The following is a 25908-nucleotide window of genomic DNA, read 5'->3' as shown; positions in this document are numbered from 1 at the left end:
ATTGGAATGATGTCCACTTGCTGCTAGACCTTAGCCGCAGATTGAAGGGCACCTAAGCCACCCGGAAGCACAGGTGGCACTGACTTCGACCCAACCATCACGTCCACTCTTGATGGTCAATCGCTGATTCTATGAGTCTTAGGCTCCACCTCCAACTTGTCTTTGCCTCTCTTCAGAACAATATCTGTTGCCACTCCCTTCCTCTGCCCCTCCTATTCAATCACCAGGCTCCTAAAGTTGGTGATGCCACTGCTTGGGGCACAAAGATTGATGCCGCAGGTAGACAGTACTATTGTAGGAACTCCACAGCTGAATTGAGGGCAGGTGCTTTAGCTGTGACCAACCAGAACATCTTGCTTGGGAGTGCTGCCTCTTGCTATCACCGTCCATGGACATTGGTCTGGCCAAGGTACGCGGTTCTCAAGATTCTCACAAGATGTTGAAAAAGGAAAATTCTAAGGTCTCTGTTAAGTTGGCTGGACACAAAGTCCTGGCTCTGTTGGACATTGGTAGTGACCTCCGTGTTGTCCACCATGGCTTTCTCCAGCAGGCCCCTTACACAAACATGGACTGGGGGAACATACACTGTGTCCATAGGACCGTTAAAATGTATGAGACTATCTTACTATCTCTGAAATTTAACGGGCAGAGCTTGAAGGTTTGGACCACTGATAAGCAGTTGACACAGGCAGAGATTGCTTGTCTGTTGCCGAGGCAACCACGGGTTCATGGCATCAAAGAGGCAACTACAAGTTTGCAGCCTCGCTCTGTAATGCATCTGTTGCCTGATGGTTGATGCAGGGAGCATTCTAATCTGGCCACTGACCTGACCCCATCTCTACTTGCTTGTTTGTGGTAGCTGCCATTTAAAACAATATGTTGACTGTTCCTGTTTTGATTGGAGAAAAGTTGGTTTTCTTGAAGACTTTGGGTTCAGCGTCTTATCTCTGATGCAAGACAGTGACTCACGTGTCACTCTAAACAAATATATATATATATATATAAATATATATATATATAGATATACAGTATATGTACGTATATATGTATATATTTATATATTTATATATATATATATATATTGTGCAGGAAACCAGTGCGTTCGCCCAAACACCCAACACGAACACACCTAGAGTCCCGGGTTCAAATAAAGGATGGCTCTTATTCACCACAATACCTTCACTGTAACACAAGCACAGATTTTCCATCTCCACAATTCACCCCTCACCACCGCACTACCCAGCTCCGACTCACCTGGAAAAGGGAGTGTGGTCCCTTTTATTAAGGATCTGGGAGTACTTCCAGTGCCAGGGCTACTGCCCGATGGAATCACTTCCGGGTTATGTTAAAGTCAATTATAAAGGGAGCTTGTCCTCCTGCAGTGCCCTCTTGTGGCACCCAGGGGAATGTAGCCTGCAGAACAGCCCTGCTGGCTTCCCACTGGGCACTGATATCCAGGGCCACTGCCATCTAGTGTGCTGGGGCAGTTAAAAACTTCCAGTGACATCTTCATTCAGTGGGCTGTCTGTGCAATCCCTTTAGGTCCTTCCTTCCAGGTCTGATTCCTTCCTCCTTCCCAGCCAGGTTGGCTTTCTGCCTGTTAGGAGCCTCCTGTCTGAAACAGGAACCATCCCTTCTTCGGGCTATGTAGCATCTACTAAATATATAATGTGGTCCCCGGCCGGGCTCCAGGAGGACCAGAAGAGGGCTTGTGCCTCCTCTAGACCGCGAGGGGGTGTCCGTCCTGGTTATGTTGGGGGCCTCGGGTAAAGGGCTTGGAAGCCCAGCCCGTTAGAGACCCGTGGCCACCGCCAGGCGGTGCCCCAATGCCGGTATATTCCGTGTGGTCCCCGGCCGGGACTGGAGCCCAGCTGGGACACCCAAGAAGACCAGAGGAGGGCTTGTGCCTCCTCCAGACCGAGAGGGGGCGTCTATCCTGGTTATGCTGGAGGCCTCGGGTAGAGGGCTTGGAAGCCCAGCCCTGTAGGGACCTGTGGCCACCGCCAGGCGGCGCCACAGTGCCTGATTATCCTGGGATCCTGGCAGTTCCACCACACCAGGAAGTGCCGGGGGGAAGATGACAGGGGACACCCGGACAGCTTCCGGGTGCGCAGCCAGCACTTACGCCACACAGGGGTGTGTCCGCGGGAGATTGCCGTGAAGCAGCTGGAGCCCATCCGGATTCCTATAAAAAGGGCCGCCTCCCTCCAGTCACTGGCGGAAGTCGGGTGGCAGAGAGACGGAGCTGGAGAGAGGACTGGAGGCGGCCAGAAGAGAGAGGCGTTGTAAGGCCTGAAGAGAGAGAGAGGCATTGTAAGGCCTGGACATTGGGGGAACGGTGCAAGAGGCACTGGGGTTTGTGCACGTGACTTTTGTACATAGTGTAAATAAACAAGTGTGTGGTGGAACCAACGATGTCTGTCTGCCTGTGTCAAGTTCACAATATATATATATATATATATATATATTGGAAATTATTCAACAAAGAAAATAAACTCCACAAAGATAAAGTTTTGGGGACCGTCCCTATATATTGTCCTGCGGACAAAAGAATGCAAAAGGATTAAAAGTACTTGTAATTCAGTATCAGTTGACAAAATGGATATGATAAGATGGCGTTTTTATAGAGGATGCATTATGGGATCAGGAGCTGGTTGGCAGGAAGTGACATCGTCATTGTGGAGGAGCTGGAAGTGTCCATGGTGACAGGCAGAAGAGATGAAAAATGGAGTCACCGGAAGTGACGTTATGGCACCATTTTGAAACCTGGAAATAGTGGCTATTATCATTCTTTGGTTTTCATGTTGGGAGAAAAGGTCCAGGTAAGTACCACGTGACAATCCTTCACCTCGTGATATTTCACTCACATTTGGGCTTTCTGACTGCCTCCTAATCACATGTTTGTGACTATATATATATATGTCCATCCTTGTCTTGCACCTCAAAACACAAGGCTGAGTCTCAGCAATTTAGCAAAATCAACTTTATTCAGCTTGAAACAGGAAGAGCATGGATATTTATTGTAGTGGGATCTACCACTCTCCAATACGCAGACACAGCAGTCAGGCAAGTAATCCTGTTCCCTGCCTTTATAATGTTCCTTGCAACACCCAGCAATGACAGCACTTATATTGTGACCGCGGTCGGCTTGGATTTGCTTTCCCAGTGAGCGCTGGGAGCCTGCTGTTGCCCTGGCAACAGATACGCTGTCTCCCACAGACACGGCGGCGATTGTGCTTTGGGATACTCTTCAGTGTGCTGTCTAATTAGGGGGGAGTCCCAATAGAGTTTAGAAACCTTACAATATACTATGTGGATATATATATATATATATATATATATATACGGTATATATATTATAATTTTCATTACTGTATAAAAAAGTATTATTTCAAATTTGCATCATTTAAAGGATCTATTGTGGAACTGTAAGTAAATTCCTCATTTGTCTTGAGCCACTCTGACTGGACAAAGACATTCCTAAACTTATATAGTGTGGCAGGTGGCTGGGGGCTATGCCCAGCTAGGATGCCTGGAAGGACCAGGAGAAGGACTACACCTCCTCTGAACCACGCAGGAAGCTCGTCAGGAGCACATCCGGGTGGACTTAAAAGGGGCTGCCTCACTCCATTCATCAGCTGTAGTCACGAGGAAGAAGACAGAGCTCGGTGGAGAGGAGTGGAGGCGGTGAAGACTTGAGGAGGTGGGTGACTGTGTGTGTCCGGGGCTGGACTTCTACAATAGGCAGCGAAAAGAAAAGACAGCTGAAGAACAATTAAGCATCCTATAGAAATTGGAAATATAAGACATTTTAATACATCAATAATAAGGGGCAACTCCCCAACACAATAGAAAAATTAAATAAACAAAATGTAAAATTACTTTGACTGATTTGATTTAAATTTGGTCATGTTGTAGAAAAAAGAAAATGATCTAATAATTTGTCGATAAATTTTTAATTTTCAAATTTTTGTTTATATTATGTTAACTTAAATGCTCAGCATGGCGCAAGTGACGAATGTTGCAAAAGCAATTGAAAGCAGGACTAGCTAACAGGGTGGGCGCATGAGTGAAGGAGAGGCTGTGTCCAGCACAGGAGAAACCAGACGGAAATGCCTTTGTCATGGACAATGAGGTGTCAAATGGAAAAATGGAGAAAATTCATCAAAGTTCAAGGGTTAGCAAGCACTGTGGCTGTGAGAGCTGATATTTTTTTTTGCATCTACGGATTTTGAAAGAAGACCCCTTCACTGCTGTTCAAAATCCTTTACATTTACATGCATATCTGCTATGATTTTGGGATAACATACAGAAATGATGGGCGGCATGGTGGCGCAGTGTGTAGTGCTGCTGCCTCGCAGTAAAGAGACTTGGGTTCGCTTTCCGGGTTCTTCCTGCGTGGAGTTTGCTTGTTCTCCATACGTTTGCTTGGGTTTCCTCCCACAGTCCAAAGACATGCAGTTTAGGTGCATTGGCAATCTTAAATTGTCCCTAGTGTGTGCTTGGTGTGTGTGCGCCCTGTGGTGGGCTGGTGCCCTGCCTGGGATTTGTATGTGCCTTGCGCCCTATGTTGGCTGGTATTGACTATAGGAGACCCCCGTGAATCTGTAGTTGGGATAAAGCAGGTTGGATAATGGATGGATGGATGGATGGATACAGTAGTGATTGTACATGAAGTGTTTTGGTTTGCAGTGCACATTAAAAATACAAAGTATAAGTATTTGTTTTTGAAAAAGTATGAAGAGACTGATGCACTGGATGGGTAAACAGGTGCCTTTCACATCTATCTATCTATCTATCTATCTATCTATCTATCTATCTATCTATCTATCTATCTATCTATCTATCTATCTATCATATAGTGCCTTTCACTCTATCTATCTATCTATCTATCTATCTATCTATCTATCTATCTATCTATCTATCTATCTATCTATCTATCTATCTAATGCTGAGGATGAGTCACGTCCAACAAAGAGAAGGAGAACAATGAGCAAACACCTGGGTCAAAGTGTTGTACTCTCAACTTTGGGCTGTACAGACTCTGGTGACCCAACCATTTCCCCCCATCAGTCTCTGAATAGATCCCTGCTCAACATCCTTGACAGGCCATTTCAGAAATAGAAACTAGATTTTCACACAAGAATATTGACCTGATGAGAGCCATATCTAGTGTTGCTCCCAAATCTATCACATTTCTAGATCCCATCCTGTTGCACCCTCTGGCTGTGATGGGAGTACAAGGAACCCTTTCCTGTGTTGCATAAATTGCATGTAACAGCCGTGGGGCCTCATGTATAAACGGTGCGTACGCACAAAAATGTTGCGTAAGAACTTCTCCACGTTCAAATCGCGATGTATAATACCTACACTTGGCGTGAATCCACGCACTTTTACATGGTACCTCATGCCTTGTCGTACTCAAGTTCTGCTTTCGGTTTTGCATACTGGCGGCACCCAGCGTCAAAGCAGTGCTACTGTTCCTGTGTGGTTACACCTTATTTTCCTGACGCAGCTTTATAAATACACTGAAACTAACTAATTAACTTGTAACAATATAATGGTAGAGGGAACAGCCATAGTATTCCAAATACCCAAACTGTTTTAGTGTTGTTACTGTCTCTTCTTCTTCTTCTTCTTCTTCTTCTTCTTCTTCTTCTTCTTCTTCCAGCTCTTCCTGTTAGGAGTTGCCACAGCGGATCATCTTTTTTCTCTCACTGCACCACTTGGAGTATTTATATCACTGTATCTGAGTGTGAATCACAGCAGCAGCTGATCGGAAAGAGAATTATCGGTATACAGCTTCAAGGACACGCTGTCTCAGCCACTGCAAAACGTTTTAAAGCCTTTCCTGTACAGACCTTGCGGTTCAGAAACAGAAACGATATCATTTATAAGGTGAAATTCAGCAAAATATGTTTATTAAATTATACAGATAAAACTTTAACTTCATTTAAATAATCTATATTCTTCACTGGGAGTGTAGTTAAGGATAGAATAATTAAACATGTACTACGAAGATATTTCAATGTTCTTTAAACGTTTTGATGAATCGGAGCTAAGCTTACAGATGGCTTCACGTCTATTACAGAGCTGATTGTGTGGCGATCGGTTACTTGGGGAAAGAAAAGCACTGACTGCAGTGACGGCTACGCCAATATATATTGAATATAAAACAAAAAGATAAAATAACAACACAGCTAAAAACATAGTGACAAATTTCGGCAAAAGTTAAATGCTTGTGTCATGAGCACGAGGCGGCTATGCAGCCATCCACTGTGCATAAGCTACCTCACTGACGGGTGGGCGAAGGAGCCACCGATTCTTCCTCTGCCCAGTGCCACCACAAGCCTAGAGCCGGCCCTGAGTACTGCTGCAATAAATTATTTCATCGAAGTGAAACACATGTTTAATAACGTGCTTTAACTCCTATCATCATGAAAATGATATCACGTATACATCTCAGTATTTTAGTTATTCAGAGAGCTGTAATATCACGAATTTAATTGATTCTGTGTCCAGTTGGAGGAAGAGAGGCAGTTTAAGAAGCAAGTAGTGATTCACACACATAGAGCACATAGAAGATCAAATACAAAACAAAGCATTTAACGTGCTACTTTAATTACGATGTGATTTGAGAAACTGGTTAATTAAACGATTTTAAGATAAAGTTTATGATGTTCTACTTTAATGACAAAATAAACTATGTGATTAAAGTGGAAATGTCGAGACTGAAGTTGACATTTCGTGCTTTTTCCCCACTGTGTGCCTTTTTTCTCTGTACCCTAATAAACTTTCATATGACACTCAGACAGTGGGCTACAACTCGGCTTTTCACGGCGACTTTGATATGTGATTTCTTGTTTATTTCCGGCACTGTTCGATTTGTAAACGTGAGCTTTCAAGTTTCTCCAACACGCTATGTCACTCGATCAACTTCCTTTTGTTGATTATCCAACGGTTTATTTGAACAAATTGTATGTTTTTCCTTTGCCACCATTTGGTATTCGCTGAAATTCTTATATTTTCCCCGTGCTTTTCCCATTGTCTTTTCACAGAAGGCTGCACTTAAGGGCGATTTATATTGATTTGCATATTCAAATAGGCGTAATTCTGGGAGGATTTGGGGCGTTACATAAAGCGCGTGCACGAGCGTTAGTTTTCACGCAGATCAGGATTTATGTAACGGAAGAACGTGGAACAACAACAACAACAACATTTATTTATATTGCACATTTTCATACAAACAGTAGCTCAAAGTGCTTTACATATTAAAGAATAGAAAAATGAAAGACATAATTATAAAAAAATAAATCAACATTAACATCGAATAAGAGTAAGGTTCAATGGCCAGGGGGGACAGAAAAAACAAAAAAAACTCCAGACGGCTGGAGAAAAAATAAAATCTGTAGGGATTCCAGACCATGAGACCGCCCAGTCCCCTCTGGGCAAAAGTTGGAGTACGCACAGATTCCTGCATCTGGATTTTTCTGTGCGTAAGCACATTTCGGCTTTTGTGCTTACGCCATGTTATAGTGCGAGTTCTACGCACAGCGTTATACATGAGGTCCCTGGTCATTGGTGTGTCTTCAGCATTGTGTGAGATTTCCTTCTCCACTTTGTCACGGGTCCTAACCCCCTATCGTCGCACCATGTTACACAAAAGAAAGAGGAATTGAGTGATTTTGGCCCATGAAAAGTCCATAACAAATAACTTGGCTATGGATGAATTTGGAAGAGTTTTTGCAAAGTTAAATAGGAGACTGTTGTTGTAGAGTGGATTGAAGTGAAAGGAGAGTGGAGCTGTTTAGTTGCAAATGGAGAGTTCAGTTGATGTAAAACAAACAAGCTTAAAACAAGACAAAAAGACAAAAAAGAAGAAAAAAGTTCAAATGTTCTGTTCTAATCTGTTGTGTTCTACAAATTAGTTTGAGAATTGTAGGAAAGACATTTTTTTTTAATTACTATGCCATTCCTTTTTAGTTTTCTAAATATTGGCTGTATTGAGAGGTCTTATTTTATTCTTACTTTATTTTGCAAATTTATTTGAGAATTAGGCCATCCAATTAAGATACATTTTATATTGTTGGTTGTAAAGATCTGGATGGATATTTTATTTTATTCTTTATTTTATTAGATTTTTTTCTTCTATTTTTCAGTTTTATTTTTCAAAACTTAGTGAATTGATTTTTTTTTTATAACTTGGCCTACCCTTTTTAGTTTTGCTAATATTGGCAATAGTGAGAAGTGTTTTTGTTGGGTTTGAATATATTTGATTTAGGCCATCCAATTAAGATAAATGTCATGTTTTTAGTTGTTTTATTCTGGTGAGGAAAATTTTATTTTATTTTTTGTTGTTTTATTTTTCAGTTTTCCTCCTTAGGGATTGCCACCTTATTGTGGTCAGGGGGTTTTCATGCCTCGGTGACCCTAAGAGCCACACCAGCAGAAGCTTAGCCTTCAGGTGGGACACCCAAGTTGGACAGGTCTTAGGGTAGAGGCCTGACAAAGAGCAATCCAATGACATGACGAAAACAGTTATCCAGAGCACCCCCACCACCACCACCACCCCACCCCTTTCCGCCTCTCCGCCACCATGTGCCCCCTTCACATTTCTGTCAGCCCCCTCATATATGTCTGTCTTGAGCCGGCCCAGCTAGCATGTTTTATTTTATTTATTTATTTATTTATAAAGCACTTTAAACACAACATCAAGGCTTATCAAAGTGCTGTACAAAAAAAGGCCAACATATCAGACAAACAATAACCAAAGGGTAAAAGAAACAGAAACACATAAATACATAAGAGCTGAAGAGATTCATAATAAAAAGTACGCAGACAGTCAACATATCATACTGGGTTAAAGGCCAGGGGGTAAAAGTGCGGTTTTAAATAAGATTTAAAGACAGTGAATGACACAGCCTGCCTTAAAGTGCTACGGCAAATCGTTTCCAAGTTTTGGAGCTGCAACTGAAAAAGCTCGATCACCTTGGAGATTGTGTCGTATCTTAGGAACGCATAAAAGCACCTAAATCACACTGAAAATATGTGGAAAGATCTGAAGATAGCAGACCACCAACGCTCACCATCTAATGTGAGTGAACTTGAACAGTTCAACTGTAAAGAAGAGTTGGGGCAAATATCGAGTGGGCTCAATCTAGGTGTGTAAAGCTGATAGAGAAGTTTCAACAGACTCAGGGCTGGCATTAAAGCAAAAGGGGGGTCAACAAAATGACATTGGCATTAGGGGTGATCCTTTAATCATCTCAGTAGGTCTTGTTAATGTTTTTTTTTTATAATTCTTTGACTCTTCCCTGAAGAGTGACAGACAGCATGGGATCCTCAAAGCCACTCTCCAAAGATCTGAAAACAAAGATTGTTCAGTCTCCTGGTTTAGGGGAAGGCTACAAAAAGCCATCTCAGAGGATTAAACTGTCAGTTTCAAGTGTAAGGAATGGAATCAGGAAATGGAAGGCCACAGGCACAGTTGATGTTAAACCAACCTAGCAGGTCTGGCAGGCCAAGACAAATACAGGAGTGGCATATGCAGAGGATTATGAGAATGGTTACAGACAACCCACAGATCACCTCCAAAGACCTGCAAGACCATCTCGCTGCAGATGGTGTGTCTGTACATCGTTCTACAACTCAGCACAATTTATACAAAGAACATCTGTATGGTAGGGTGATGAGAAAGAAGCCCTTTCTGCACTCGCACCACAAACAGAGTCACTTGTTGTATGCAAATGCTCATTTAGACAAACCAGATTCATTTTGGAACAAAGTGCTTTGGACTGATGAGACAAAAATGGAGTTATCTGATCAGAACAAATAATGCTATGCATGGTGGATGGAGAACAACACATTCCAAGAAAAACACCTGCTACCTCCTGTCAAATTTGGTGGAGGTTCCATCTTTTTGTGGGGCTGTGTGACTAGTTCAGGGACTGGGGCCCTTTTTAGAGTTGAGGGTCGGATGAATTCAACCCAATTTCAAAAAATTCTTCAGGATAAAGCGTCAGTCACAAAGTTGAAGTTATGCAGGGGATGGATATTCCAACAAGACAATGACCCAAAACACAGTTTGAAATCTACAAAGGCATTAATAAATAGGGAGAAGTACAATGCTTTAGAATGGCCATCACAGTCCCCTGACTTGAAGATCATCGACAATCTATGGGATGATTTGAAGCAGGCTGTCCATGCTTGGCAGCCATCAAATTGAAGTGAACTGGAGAGATTGTATGAAGAATGGTCAGAAATACCTCCATCCATCATCCAGACACTCATCACAGGCTATAGGAGGACAGCATCGAGAGGTAAAAGATAGATAGATAGATAGATAGATAGATAGATAGATAGATAGATAGATAGATAGATAGATAGATAGATAGATAGATAGATACTTTATTAATCAAGAGGATATTCACATAATCCAGTAGCAGTATACTGATACAAAAAGAAAAACAATATTAAATTAAAGAGTAATAAAAATGCATGTAAAAAGAGACAATAACTTTGAATAATGTTAGCGTTTACAACCCCAGGGTGGAAGATGAATGTTCTCTTCGTTCCCTTTTACTAATTCATGTCTGAGAAGTAAGCTTTACAAAACCATTGTCGCGGATGCATGGGCGACGACCCGGCTGGAACGCCTTGGAGGACCGGAAGTGGGCATGTGACTATCTGGGGTCACCTGGGGGCCGCCTTCCTTGTTGCTTTGTGGGCCCCATCCTATAGAGGCCCGTGGTCACCGCCATGAGGTGCGCAAATGCCTTGGGGACTTGTGACCTCAGCACTTCCGCAACACCAGGATGTGCTTTGGGGTAAGATTTAGGAGGACACCCGGGGAGCTGCTGGGAGAACAGCCGGCGTTTCCATCACGCTGTAGCGTGGCCAAGAGGGGAATGCCGGGAACCACCTGGAGCTCGTCCGGGAGTATATAAAAGGGGCCGTCTCCCTTCAATCATGGCTGGAGTTGGGTAGAAGCAGGACAAGGCACCAGAGAGGTGTGGAGGCGGCCTGAAGAAAGGCATTGTGAGGCCAGGACTGAGTATTGGGGTTTGTGCACTTATTTGAACTGGGTCTGAGTGACTTAATATTTGTAAATAACTGTAAATAAAACACGTGTGGTGGTGAAGTACAACATGTCCACCTATCTGTGTCCGGGTCAAGTCCACACCATACATTATGTAAAAGCATGCTTTGCTGAGCAAAAGAGAAAAATATTTGTCTGAAGGACTTAATGTCTGAGTATTCCACACCTGAGTCTGCCTTATCACGTTGTCCCTTAGCTTACATCTGAACGCCATAACAAACTGGGCCAAGAAATCAAGTTTTGCAAGGGACGTTGAAGAGGCTCAAGGATTGTGTATAATAAACATGTTGACTGTTATATCTCATAATGATATTAAATCACACATTCTAGGGGTATATAAACTTGCCCCACCCAACAGACGGGGTTCAGAAGAGCCCTGATGCTGTCATGTATATTGATTGTCTGCTTTTCTGAATCTCTTCTCACTGTGACTCTGCAAAATAAAGCTGCTTTATAACCAGTTATGTGGACAAAGACTTCCGACAAGACAGCAGGTGTGAAGAGTCGCATAGTGTAGGGTCTCCTCAGTCTGTCACTGAAGCTGCTCCTCTGTCTGGAGATGATCCTGTTCAGTGGATGCAGTGGATTCTCCATGATTGACAGGATCCTGCTTAGCAGTCGTCACTCTGCTACAGATGTCAACCTGTCCAGCTTCATTCCTACAATAGAGCCTGCCTTCCTAACAAGTCTGTCCAGGTGTGAGGCGTCCTTCATCTTTATGCTGCCTCCCCAGCACACCACCGCGTTCAAGAGGGCGTTCACCAAAACCGTCTGGTAGAATATCTGCAGCATCTTGTTTCAGATGTTGAAGGATGCCAACCTTCTAAGGAAGTATAGTCGGCTTTGACCTTTCTTACACAGAACATCAGTATTGGCAGTCCAGTCCAATTTATCATCCAGCTGCACTCCCAAGTATTTATAGGTCAGCACCCTGTGCACAGTCAACTCTGATGATCACGGGGTCCAGGAGGGGCTTGGGCCTCCTAAAATCCACTACCAGTTCCTTGGTCTTGCTTGGAGGCTCCACTAAGTATTGATGTCATATCTCTGTTGGGGTGCCCACATTTATGCCCCTGTCTAATTTTGTTATGATGCATATTGCATATTTTTTGTTAATCCAAGAAACTTAATGTCACTGCTGAAATACTCCTGTTTCCATAAGGCATGTCAGATATTAAAAGGAAGTTGCTACTTTGAAAGCTCAGCCAATGAGAAACAAAAATTAAAGAATTAAGTGGGGGTCCCAAACTTTTACATATGACTGTATATGATATCCTCATTGTCTTAAACACTTGAGTGTTTTACTGGTTGTCAGAAAGAAGAAGGAAATAATAATATTATATTATATTATATTATATTATATTATATTATATTATATTATATTAGACTAGATTTGCATAGATTAGATCAGTGATGAGCTGATCCTCCAGTGAGGATGTTGGACATCTCTGGGTCTGCGGTTCTTGAAGCTGATCCTCCAATTAGCTGTGAACCTCCCAGCCTCACTGAAATTGCAAAGGTGGTGGACCAGCTGAGGGAAGGGAAGGATGCAGGGTTCTGTGGTATCTGTGGGTGAACTTCTCCAGGCTGGTGGCCAGCTGTCCTCCTGGCATTGCAAATAATCTTTCCTTCCATTTTGGAGACGGACCTCATCCCAAGTGACTGGAAAACGGGACTTGTCATCCCTATCTGGAAAGGGAAGGGTGATCGCCTGGATTGCAGCAACTACAGGATGAAAACACTGCTCTCAGTGCCAGGTAACGTCCTTGTTAGGGTCATCCTCAATAGGATCAGTGATCACTTGCTCACCTACCAGCGACCGGAGCAGTCTGGTTTGACGCCTAAGAAGTCTACCATCGACTGCATCCTGGCACTGAGGGTTCTCTTGAAGCGAAAACACCAATATCAACAGAGTTTCTTTACAGCCTTCGTAAAGTGTTTGAGTCAGTTGATCAAGCTGCCCTGTGGGACATCATGAGACTTCACGGGATCCTCTCAAGGTTGTCGGATATCATGGCCGGCCTGTACACTGGTACTGTGAGTGCTGTGCAGAGAGGGGGCAGACCCTCTCAGGTGATTCTGGGGTCCATCAGCGGTGTGTTCTGCTCTTACTCTGTTCAGTGCTTGCATGGACTGAGTGTTGCATAGTGTCGTAGGGTCCAGTGAATGGGGGGCATCTGTTGGTGAAGAAAGATTCACTGATCTTGACTTTGTTAATAATGCTGTGATTATTCACAGAGTCAATGAAGGCTCTGATCGGTGCAATCAAGAGACTGAGTGAGGAGTCTGAGTGTCTGGCCTTGTAAGGGTCCTGAAAAAAACCAAACAGCCTTTAATGACTTCTTGGGCACGGCCATCAGCAGTGTGTCTGCGGAGAGAGTGTCGACCTCATCGAGAGGTTTACTTACCTCAGCAGTGACATTCATATCTCTGGTGACTCTTCCTATGAAGTCAGTAGATGGATTAAGAGAGCATGAGTGGGGTCATGAGGTCAGTGGAAAGGGGTGTGTGGTTCTCCTTATATCTGAAAAATGATGAAGGTCCAAGTCTTCAGAGTCCTGGTAGTCCCTGTTTGTCAGACATGGACGATATCTGGTGACCTGAGATGAAGACTGGACTCCGTCATGTGTGTCTCTTCAGAGAATCTTTGGGTCCCACTGGTTTGAATTTCTGTTGCTCCTGGAGTCCCGAATGAGGCACATGACCTGCATTGTAAGGGAGCTTACATCACTAGTTCAAGTTCAAAGTTTATTGTCATGTGCACAGTAAGGAAACACGTTTCCCAGTATAATGAAATTCTTTCTTCACCAAATAACAGAACCAACATATAAAGATAAACATAAATAATAAGCAGCAGACAGATAGTAAGTAACAGAGGCAGCATAAAATATTATAACAGAATAGAAGTATAAAGTGTAATGTGCAGGTAGGTGTGTGATGGACAAGTCAAACACAGTTGTGTGTGGTCGACAGAATGAGGTGGACCGCGGTTATAAACTCCAGTCTGTTATTTAGGAGTCTAATGGCCTTGGGAAAGAAAGAGTTCTTTAGCCTGGAAGCCCTCATTTCATACTTCTATACCTCCTGCCTGAGGGTTGAAGTGTGAACAGTTTGTGTTGGGGTGAGTCGAGGCAGATCTCCTGCAGACTCTGCAGTTGTAGATGCTCTGCAGAGAGGGCAGTGGGGTCCTGGTGATCTTCTCATCAGTCTTTCCCACTCTCTGCAGGCGTTTGCGGTCCATAGCAGTAGTGGTGCCGTACCACACAGTGATGCAGCTGGTCAAGATGCTCTCAACAATGCAGCTGTAATAGATGCCGAGGATCTTAGTTGACATACTAAACTTCCTCTGCTTCCTCATAAAGTTCAGCTGCTGTTGAGCCCTCTTGGCCTGCTGTGTGGTGTTAAGTGTTCAAGTGAAGTCCTCACTGAGGTAGACACTATGGCCATGTGACGCAATTCCCAGAGGATGATCCTTATTGAGGACTTGAGTGGCTGGACCAGGCCAAGGGTTCGCTCACGTAACACCTGGCTGCGACAGATAGAAGGTCATTTCTGGAGGGTGGGACTGGACCACATGTCTGCCTGGGGGGTTGCCAACCGGGATCCCGTGCTGTTTCGTCATGTGGTGGGTGCGGTAACGTGTTGTACCAGTGTATGCTCCCCATCCTGACTTGATTGTCTTACCCCTCACAAAACCCCAAAAGTCATCAAATTCTTAAGCCACATTTGCTTTTTCGGTTTTGATCAAACCAGCTCCGCGGTCCCTTCATTTCACAAGCTCGTCTGTTTTCTCCTCCTCTGTCCCGGTCTTAAGATGAGAAGAATGACAGCACTTGAGTGTTTTACTGGTTGTCAAATGGAGGGTGGGAATAATTATAAACTTACATTAGATTAGATTCGACCAGATTAGATTAGTGAAAGGAAATCTCTCTGTGATGCGTCAACGGTATTGTTTCACTAATATCGGGCGGTTTTGTAATTCGATAGGTGAATTCATGCTTGGACAAACTGGCTCATTTTACCACATAATCAAGCAGCGACCAACCACAGACATGTCGGCGATCCATTGAAGCACTACAAACGAATGAGGCTGGCGTAGCGGGATCGTGCGTTTATCTCTCTCGCGGAACGCAATGCTGAATCGATTTGTTTGTGCTCGCCAATCGATTCCCAGTGTGAGGGACAGTTGTACGTTACTGTGCTGATTGTGCACTTGCTGGCCTAATTCTTCGGTTAGAAAGAACCGCAGCTACACCAGAGAGTAGATAATACCCTTCACCAGCTTGCTTCAGGTACTTTGATAGATTTGTATACATGTGTGGTATCTAAACAGAAATAAATGAATACAATAAGTGCATAAATACCGATGGAATACATATATGAACATAACTAATTAAATGTCAAAGTTACACAGTATTCAGCAAGAGCAATGTTAAACATATCTCAACTCTACGTATTGTTTAATCAAACCAGTAGGTGGCACTATTAACCAGAATTAAAGGTACAGCGTAATGCCCAAGACGGCATTCGTTTAGAAAAAAATACCTTTACGTTTAAAAAAAATCAACACATTTTAACGTCTTGTAGCGTTGTAATATACAGCGCATCTCTCCTCAAAGGTCAACAGTGCACAGACTTAACAATATGTTCATTCCCAAATAGCAAACATAGCCATAATAACTATTGTTGCAACGTATGTTGATATTCAGTGCAAGTATACAAAAGCGCTAAGATATTAAGTTACAGTGAACAATGCAAAAAATAAATAGATAAATAAATTAAAAAAAAAAAAAAAAACTTTTCTGTTAACTTTTGTAACTGTGTGTTGTTCGTTACTGACAAACAAGAGGTAGAGACTGTGAGCGCGTCACAATTCAGAAACAAAACGCCGTGCATAGTCTTGTGGGCGTGTCTTGACTCGGTTCAGCAAATATCAGGGAATTTTGTACACCCTGCTTTCTGTAGGACTTCTTTTATTGCTTCGTGAAACTACTCATGTAGTCATGACTGTAAAAATACATCGGCAAGTAGAAGTGTAACTGACTGGAAGGTTGAGATATGTGCTATAAAATGTAGTGGAATAAAAGTAAAAAGTTTCTGCAGATAAATCTTGTAAATAAAATTACAGAAAAAAAAACAGAAACAATTGTAGTTCTACTTCGTTACTTTCCATCACTGCTGCCCGCTTGCCTTGAAGTGACCACTCAAATCATCATCCTTCTATATAAAAGCGGTCGGTTTGTCCTTCTGTCCCTTGAGTGCTACGCAAGCGCGGAGTTTCACACACGCCCCGTCCATTTTGCAATGCACGATGGGATTTGTAGTTTCGTTTTTCCAGGTAAAGATGATTTTCTACTCCAGACTGTGCGATATCTTCTTCTTCTTCTTTATATAAAAGCGGTCGGGATTGTCTTTCTGTCCCGTGAGTTGAAAGCGTAGCGGTATTCTGCTTATCACAGGCTTACTACTTGCAGCTTGCGGTACGAAGCGACATGATGTGAGCAGAGTTCTGGTGCTCCCATCGTTCCCTTGCTTTGTGCGCGATGCGCTGGAAAATACACAAAATTATGTCTCTGGAAATAATTAATGTTGATGGAGTACAAATGCCTCACCGCGTAGTAAATATCAGGGGGGTTCAAAAGGGCGACCTCAATATAGAAAAAGAGTTTAAATTTCATTACACAAATAACAGAAACTACGAGTATTAAAGTAATTCCGCTCAAATGCAATATGACCAAATTAATGAGTTTGTATAAAATATCAAATTGATCTACATATTGAATTGCCTTAAGAAGAGGTCAACTTCAAAGTCGGTCGCCTTAAAAGACGGGTCAGCCTAGTATAAAAAAAAATCATGGCCAGTGTCAGCCTCTTACACAAAATATTTGATGAACAAAAAGCTTATTGCAAAGCAGCTCTACGCTCGGTTTATTATACCTCCATTTCAATAAATGTTTGAAGACTTTTTTAAAGTAATTTTATTCATTTATTTATCTTATTATGGGCTACATTTTTTTTTATCCCAGGACTCATCTCATGCTATACGCACTGCAAAGTCGTTGATTGACAATTGACAAATGTTTTCGTTATTAACCCATCAGTGGAAATAAATACACTTGTGAAAAGTTACATACGGTAAACACTACATAGTAATTAAATCACCAAATACGAAAAAGCCCTTAAAAGCGGCTAAATTCGGACACGGAATGGTTCGTGGACAAACGCAAAAGAAAGGACAGGCACACTCATCAGTGAAAAAAACTTTCATTTTTGAAACGATGACCCCATGTTCTACTTTCCGATGACATCGCGATGCCCTTGTGTGTGAGAAACAAAAGTGGGGCGAATCAACGAAGAGAAGTCCGCACTGCACCAGGGATGGGAATTAAAGGATACAGAGAGGGCTTGAACACCATCTAAAGTTAAATAAGTCTAAAAAAAAATCCCCTTCATTCCCCACAGCTAATGAAAATAAATAAATAAATAAATAAATAACAACTGGCTTTACGGCACGGTGACTGCATACGTTAACGAAAAAAAAAAATGCCCGTTATTAGGATTCGCCATTGTCGGGAAACTCATCTCCAAATACTAGAACATGCGTGCTAAACAATGAAATGAAATAAAAGGTTAAAATGAAATGCTAAAAAATGAAGAGGGAAAGATGAAATTTGGAAATATAGATGTTAAAAAAGTTGAAACACGAGAAAGTATGTGAAAGATAATAATTTTTTTATGGAGGTTTTTTTTTTTCTACATCATTTCCGGAAGGAATTTCAATTAAAACAATACGGCTGATCTAACTTCTAGTCATTTAGTTTCCAAAATTCAAAAACGTTGTGAATTAAAAAAAACATTCAGCAAGACCCTCTTTCTTCTGATTTATTTATCAGTACTTAATTAACGGGTCATTCCCAAACCTTACAAAGCCCTTCTTTAAACATACTCGTACCTATAGCTGTCACGTTTCTCCTTTTTTTTTTTTTTCCTAGTTGAGATTTCCTGATTTCCCTCACTAAATTAAAAGATCGCACTGCTGAGCGGTCACTTACACGCAGTCTTCTACTGGACATATCAGTCCGATGCCCTGACGTGCTGATTGCTCATTAAAGCCGCACGAGCAGAAGGAGTGCCTCAGACTAGTGATGGGCGGAGTGAAGCCTCATGAAGCATCAAAACGTTTGAAGCAATTGTGTCGGAAATCGTATCGAAGCTTCGAAGCATTTGACACTCACCTCTTTAGTGACCCCTCCTGGCCATTTTCATTAACATTACACAAACTCATGATCCACTTCAATGACGTCTGTTATAACTCTTATTGCTTTTATTTTTTCGCTGCTACAGACTGACAACGAAGAGAAGGGTTCGTCAGCAACTTCTAGTGTCTGATGTCTAAAAATATCAATATATAAATAACTAACGCCGACAAGCAGAATGCACTATACGCTAGCAAGAGTTAAAATAAGACGCCTCACGCATGGATTCCCGGCTCTTTCAATTAGTATTTACCTTTGCACTGTATCATTATAATCGCTCCTGTTATTAGTATTAGAATTAACCCTCATCTTTTCTTGAGATCACATTTAATAGCCTTAAATGTTTTCCTTGGTTTGACTTAATTAAAATGGAGTAGACGGAAAATAATGGTTTATCCCTGTACTTTGCCATGATATAGGTAAGCACATTTGAGAAAGAAAAGGTGAAATCCTTAAATCAGTTGTTATTATTCGATCAAGTATTGAAATATTTCATTTATTAGTACTTTACAATATTTTGTGGAGCACGAAAATAACGAATTAGCTACAACGAAATGACGCCGTCAATGGCACAATTAACTAAGATGGTTGCTTTTCAAATTCTGAACGTAGTGCTAGCCCGAGTTCGATCCCACTTAAAGACTCATCAAAATTAACAATAATAAAAAAGGATCAGAATTGAAATCTTTATAACCAATTTGAACTAAATAATTTTGAGAGATACTGTGGAAGGATCACATAAGAGATCTGTTCGGGAATCATCAAAATGTGATGTCTAATTGCGGATGGCAGCTCACGTATTTATATTAATCCATTTCTATTCATTGCCATTTGACGTCCATGAACCCCTCCATTGAATAAGGCAGTGGTTCTCAACCTGTGGGCGCGAAGTAACAAAAGGGGGCGCGAAGATGTGAAAAAGAAAACATCTGTTGGAACCAAAACAAATTAACTTAAACTACATTCTGATAATAGAACAATAAATACTGTATAGAGTTAGATAAATGTCGATAAAACTTAAGTAGGTATAATCAAATATGCATCTACATTTCAAAAAATGTTGGGGGGGGGGCGCGATTAAAACTGCTATGAAAACTCGGGTCGCAAATACTTAAAGGTTGAGAAACGCTGGAATAAGGTGATAACAAAGCCACTGTGGTAGATCAGGTTGAATTTGCTCTGCTGCACCAAACATTCAAAGGCGTCAATCCGGAGCACATCAGAGAGGCTGAGAGACACGGCGCAGATCAGTCACCGGCACACCGGCACACCGACACACACGGGACACTCCAATGTGAGCAGTGCACATATCAAGGTCGGCATTAAAGATTGAGTGCTGAGGCAACAAAAGCAGCGGATAAACACATCTGGACCTGCTGTTGAAAAAACATTTGCTTTTAACAGCAGCATCCCTCCCTGGTGAACACATCTTCAAGGTCCGGACAGGTGATCAGTAAAAAGTTTTTTTGTCACAGCACAGTGCAATAATAAAACATTTCCTAAAACACATAGTTGTCCAGTCTGTATCATTCCTAAGCAATCTTCCAGTAATAGAGGCGCAATCCCAGTTACTAACACATTAACACTCAAAGCAAGAACACATTCCACCTTATTAATTTAATATTTAAAAATTTAAACCCGCCATCAACAACTACAAAAACAGTTGAAATCGTTACTCAAATATTTTTTGTTATAGACATAAAACAAGATTCACATTTCCATTTGATATATCTTTACTAGTGTTCTCGCCTTGCTCGCTTCCGGTCCACGCTGAAATTTGCTGTTTAATAAAAAAAAATAAAAAAAGAAAATCAGACTCTTTTGGGTCATAATTTACAGAGGGTGGACGTGGGACCCGAACCCACGTATGCTTTAGTATGAAGCGGTAACGCTACCGCCGCACTACTACTATTTTCAGGAGGATGGTATATAATGTATGTTTTTTAATGTATACATGTATGTATGTACTGAAGACGAAAACAATTATATATAGATGTATACTATATGACATACCTTCAGTGTTGCATGAAAACGTTGCATGAGGCGAAGAATGGATATTTAGGAGAGTATTATAGTGAGAGATGTGTCGTCACCCGTATTGCTAAAGCTCTTCTTTGCAGCATTATGCATTCAACAAGTCGGCGTTTGTATGATGTATAATTTATAATTGTATTTTTTGCCACAACGTATTATCGGGCACGATCATTTAACATGTATTGATCATCTACAAACTTTCATTTCAATGGGAATTCTGTTGAGTTTTTTAACTCTGTTGATGCCATATGTACTTCAAACGGGAGCTCGTTGAATAAATAATGAGTGGAAGCTTTGCGCAAAGTACTGAGATTGCGTCATGACGGGCTTTGAACGAGTCTCTGAAGCCTCAGACATGCGTACTAGTGAGATGATGACGGAGCTACCGAAGCCTCAGACATGCGTACTACTGAGATGATGACGAGGCTACTGAAGCCTCAGACATGCGTACAAATGAGATTGCGTCATGACAGGCTTTGAACGGGCACGAAGCCTCAGACATGCGTACTACTGAGATGATGACGCGGCTACAGAAGCCTCAGACATGCGTACAAATGAGATTGCGTCATGACAGGCTTTGAACGGGCACCGAGGCCTCAGACATGCGTACTACTGAGATGATGACGCGGCTACAGAAGCCTCAGACATGCGTAGTACCGAGATTGGATCATGATAGGGCTTCGAGCAGACATGGTCACTGGTTACTGAATCTTTGTAAAGCCTCAGCACACTGAAAGGCATTGACCTCTTAATTTTGAGAGTCTATCTGACACTTAACTCTCTAGTTATATTTTGTAATTCGTATTGACATTACACATTTCAGTTGATATGGTTAAGCTACAATTCAGGTAGTTGCTGAGAATTAATTATTGTTCTTGTGGATTGCTGTGATTTCCTTTGTCTGATACATAGTGTCAAAGATATATTGTCATATATTAACTTTATATATATATGAAAAGATTAGGTAAATCGTTCAACCTTTTTATGGAACACTTAATTTTGTTCAAACCGTACGTCATATAGTATACATCTATACATATAATTTTTTCGTCTTCATTAGGAGAATACAACAATGATACTCTCGTATCAATTAAACCATTTTAACGTGCATATGTCAAACAACATATTTCATCCGCCGCAGTAAGAACAGTAGTAGTAGTTCAGTTGTGCAGAGCTCGTTAATTATCCGGATTAGGTGGCTCAGTGGTGTTGTTGCTCAGGTTCGTGTCGCTGATCCTCCTCTTGTGAAAGTTTTTTTTCTATTCCTCCATTTAACAAGCTTGGACGGATAGCGGCGAATCGAGCTATCGAGGGAAGGTTGGGCCACCGTAGTCGGGCAGGTGGCACACTCCCTAATTATATTGTGTATGTAAAGAGTTTCACTGTAAAATGTAATAAGCTTCATATTTGTGTGTTTGGAGACCCAGGTGTCGTACTGAATTTGTATTGTAGAAAAATAAACTACTGTCCATTATGCCTAAATGTGTCTTTTCGTGTCTGATCGCTATATGGCACTTCCAACTTGGGACAATTCGCTATAAACAGTTTCAGCCAACCAGCGCCTTCTAAACATGCAGAACGACAGTGTGAACCTTAATTGTTGCGCAGCATCTTCGTTTCAGTCAGTCATTGTCCTGTTAGACTATTTACTGTTAAGTGCTGCTTGAGCTACCGTTTATAGTACAACAGGTGGCCTACGTAGTTCTTAAATCGATATTGAAATGCACACACAAGTCTCCTAAATTATTTATTGAAATGCCTACATTTACAGTGTCCGTTTTAGGAAGTCGTAGTTTTACTTGTTCCCGTTATTAGGAATTATAATTTCTCAGTGTCACATATTATTCGTTACTACTCGAGTCCCGTATCATTGAGATTCTGTTTTATATTCTGTATAAGGAAACTTTTAAAAGTAGCGTTGATTAAACTGACTATAGCAGACTTGTTATCTTCTTAAAATGACTTTATTGATTTGATATTGACAATTAATCATAAGATCAAACATCAAGGAGGATTTGAGTTTGCATGGACTGCGCTGTTTCTTTGTTTTCGTGACATCGTGTCAGTAGAGAGTGCGTCACGTTAACAATGCATTCTGTCCTAAGTGACAGCGCACACACTTTTTTATATTTCCTAAAGGCCAATGTGTCTCAATTTTCTCATTAGTATATTTTGACAGTGTCTTTTAGTGAGAATGATTATAAACATATTACCTGTGTTCATTTCCCATGTAGATCTGTAACGTTTGGTGAGTATAAATAAAAAGTAACAACACATATAATAGTTATGTTGCATTGTTTATGATTAACAAAATTCATCGTTTATCTGAAATGTTCTACGTATACAGTCGATTTATTCCACTTCTGAAGGTGTACATTGTCGGTATTACTTTATTACATGTTATTACTTTAACATGGCCTTTTTATAACTTCACTTTAACTTAATACTGATACTCTGTATGTTCAATTCTTCATAATAACTATTCACAGTGGCTCCAAAATCCATACTGACCCCTACTCTCTCTTCTGTTTCTTCCGGTGGCCTGCGCCACCACCACCTACTCAAAGCATCATGATGCACCAACATTGATGGACTGAAAGCCAGAAGTCTACGTGACCATCATCATCAGGTCCTTCCATGAAAACCCTAAATACAAAGAGGACTGTTTGACTTATGTTAGGTAGATTGCCAGAGGGACTGGGCGGTCTGGTGGTCTGGACCCCCTACAGATTTTTTTTTTTTCTCCAGCCTCTGGAGTTTTTTTGTTTGTTTTTTCTGTCCACCCTGGCCATCGGACCTTACTTATTCTATGTTAATTAATGTTGACTTATGTTTATTTTTATTGTGTCTTCTATTTTTCTATTCATTTTGTAAAGCACTTTGAGCTACATTTTTTTGTATGAATATGTGCTATATAAATAAATGTTGATTGATTGATTGATATTCTCCATTGCATTTGCTCCAGAGTGTAACGTGTGCCAGTGTAACCGAGGGATGGCAGACGAGCTCACGTAATGGGTGACAAGGCACATTCTCATCCTGATGTCCAGGCTCTTGTCATAAATATTCTCATCTTGTGCTTTTCTCGTTCCTGCAAGTTTACTATTATTATTGGACATGTAGAGGAAATGTGTTTTATTTTATGTCTATGAAAGGAAGGACGGTAAAGCCTTGAATGAAACTGAGTGTTGATGCTTTGGGTAACAAGACAGGTTAAGGAGCAGAGAACATTGAATGTGACAGAGACTGCGGGGGATTGTGTAACTGGAAGATGGTTTAAGAATACAGAAACGGCAAAAACTTAGTCTTTCAGTATTTCTATTTACATCAATTATTTACTCTGTTGTGCTGCACTTCGGAAGATTACTTATTTACCCCCCAGCGCAGCCTTTGATAAGATGAATTCACAACTAAAGGAATGTTCATGACAAAGTCAGGTGCTTTTTTGAAAGTTTGGCTCCAGATGTGCTTATCCAGCTGCTCCTTCTTCTCAGTACTTGAGTGATCTTTACGTTCACCTTTGGATGAATTTGCAAAGTTTCTTTACAACTTTTTTGTCTCATTAACGCAGAAATCCTGAGGCTTTCCTAAAATTGCAGAAGACACTGTTGATGGCGCTGATTCTGTTTTAAAGACAGTTGTGATTAGTTATGCAGAACACGCTTTTACTCACATTGCTTTTGGAAATCAATAATACAAATCAGCAACAGATCTGGGAATCACTGAATAGTAAAAACGTTTAATGAGGAATGTCTTGCGCATATACTGGTGTAATGACCACGTCGGCTTTAGTGAAGCATTTCTTAGCCTCTGTGATATGATCGACATGGGGTAGAATAGATTCTGGATTGTTACAATACGTGCTACCTTACGCAAAATATGCTCATCGATTTGTTACAGATTCTTGGTGGACACAATTCCACACCGAGGAAAAAGGTGCCCCATGTAAATCGTTCATAATGTCTCCAAAATATATTTGTTAACTTTCAAACAAGTACTACTTAACTGTTTTATACAAAATCCTTATTTCAACATATGCGAGCCCCAACTAGGATTTGAACTCGTGTTAGCGTATTTTATCAATATAGCACAGACAACCGCTTTTACGCTTTGAGCCAAAGCACTTCAGCAGACTAGTGACTGACCAAATCGACTGCTGACTGCGCGGATATAATGACGTCATTACGCTAGCGTGCTCAAAATCACGTGACGGGCGCATTTGAAGCAAGCCTCGAAGCGGTGCTTCGATCTCCAGCGCTTCGAAAGCTCGACACAGTGTCGAAACCTGAGTATCGAGCGTCCCATCACTACCTCAGACTTCCCGCGCTTTCTCACTAACGAGTCACTTGCGCGCGCCGCCGCCGCTGATGATTTAAACCTGCGCTCGCGCGCTCTCTTGTTCATGTGGTGTTTCTGTTTGGCGAATTCACAGCATGGCACGTTTGGATTGTTGGTGCTTTTTCTGGCTGGTCGTTTGCCTGATGGGGTGCAGTTTGTTTATGCGGCGTCAGGAGACTTGACCAAAAAATGCGATGGTGACAAGACGATGATGCTGTCAATTGCCGGCTCTCCGACCGTTTTTCTTCAAAGTGAGTGTGGCGTGTCCTCGGTACTTGGACTTGTTAGCTCCTGCGTATTCCAGTAAAGCTAGTAAACTAACTTTTTCAGAGACGAGTGTTGGACTGGTAAAGGTGACCAACAATCTCCCAGGAGTTGTCATCCGTGAAAAGTCTGGCCGCACCACACTAACTGTGCCCTTTTCTTCAACGTACGGTTATGCGTCTGAGAAGGTGAGTAGCGCCGATGTTTCAGCCGTTGGTTGCTGTTTTTAAATTAAGCTGTATGTCATTTGTGGTCTGAGCCTCTTCTGCTCACTTTAGAGCTCCCAATACGTCGTGACCATTGCCGTTGGATCTCGCTCAAATCTGAAGACCTTCACATGCCCTAAGCCAGGTATGTTTCTGTTCAGGGTTGGAACATGGAGTCTTTAAAATAAACATTTTTTTTTTTTTTTTAAAAAGGTCGTCGAGTTCTTAAGCTTCCGGCTGATAGATGTGCAGTTGTGGACAGCAAGAAGCTCCCTTGTGGAGGGTCTTCATCCATCACTCAAGCAGACTGTGAAGCCAGCAACTGTTGCTATGATTCAAGCAGCAGCACCAGTCCATGCTACTATGCCAATGATGGTGAGTGGTTGGAGAGTGCGAGAGAGCAAAGGTGGCTGCTACTGGATATTCATGCTTGTGTTTGGTTTGGCCAGTGACTGTGCAGTGCACCCTGGATGGCCAGTTTGTGGTGGTGGTGTCTGAGAATGTGACCCTTCCTTCCCTGGATCTTGGGTCCATCCAGTTGGTGGACAGCAGTTCCCCCAGCTGCAGCCCTGTGACCAGCCTGTCCAGCTTTGTCATGTACCAGTTTCCAGTCAGTGCCTGTGGCAGCACAGTTCAGGTGAGACTCCATCTTGGTGATGTGCAGCAACAAGCACTCTGTCAACCATAGGAAGCCAGAGAGCTGAGTAATCAG

General features: G+C 41.8%; 1 protein-coding gene across 1 annotated transcript; it reads left to right on the top strand.

The window, feature by feature from the left end:
• The first annotated feature begins 388 nt into the window (after positions 1-388).
• LOC120519684 (zona pellucida sperm-binding protein 4-like) lies at positions 389-25892 on the top strand. The gene is made up of 6 exons (XM_039742563.1): positions 389-409; positions 24821-24977; positions 25057-25178; positions 25269-25341; positions 25410-25571; positions 25646-25892. The coding sequence occupies exons 1-6, from the start codon at positions 389-391 to the stop codon at positions 25882-25884; spliced, it is 774 nt and encodes a 257-aa protein (XP_039598497.1). The 3' UTR covers positions 25885-25892.
• The last annotated feature ends 16 nt before the right edge of the window (positions 25893-25908 follow it).

Source organism: Polypterus senegalus, unplaced genomic scaffold (assembly GCF_016835505.1).
Source record: "Polypterus senegalus isolate Bchr_013 unplaced genomic scaffold, ASM1683550v1 scaffold_985, whole genome shotgun sequence".
NCBI lineage: Eukaryota > Metazoa > Chordata > Cladistia > Polypteriformes > Polypteridae > Polypterus > Polypterus senegalus.
Note: the sequence above shows the minus strand (reverse complement) of the source record. Positions and strands in the feature narration are given on the sequence as shown.

Coding starts and splice junctions, on each gene's coding strand:
- LOC120519684 (XM_039742563.1), top strand. CDS start 389: ATGGACATTGGTCTGGCCAAG. Junction 24,978..25,056: donor TCCGACCGTTTTTCTTCAAA/GTGAGTGTGGCG, acceptor TAACTTTTTCAG/AGACGAGTGTTGGACTGGTA. Junction 25,342..25,409: donor CTTCACATGCCCTAAGCCAG/GTATGTTTCTGT, acceptor TTTTTTAAAAAG/GTCGTCGAGTTCTTAAGCTT.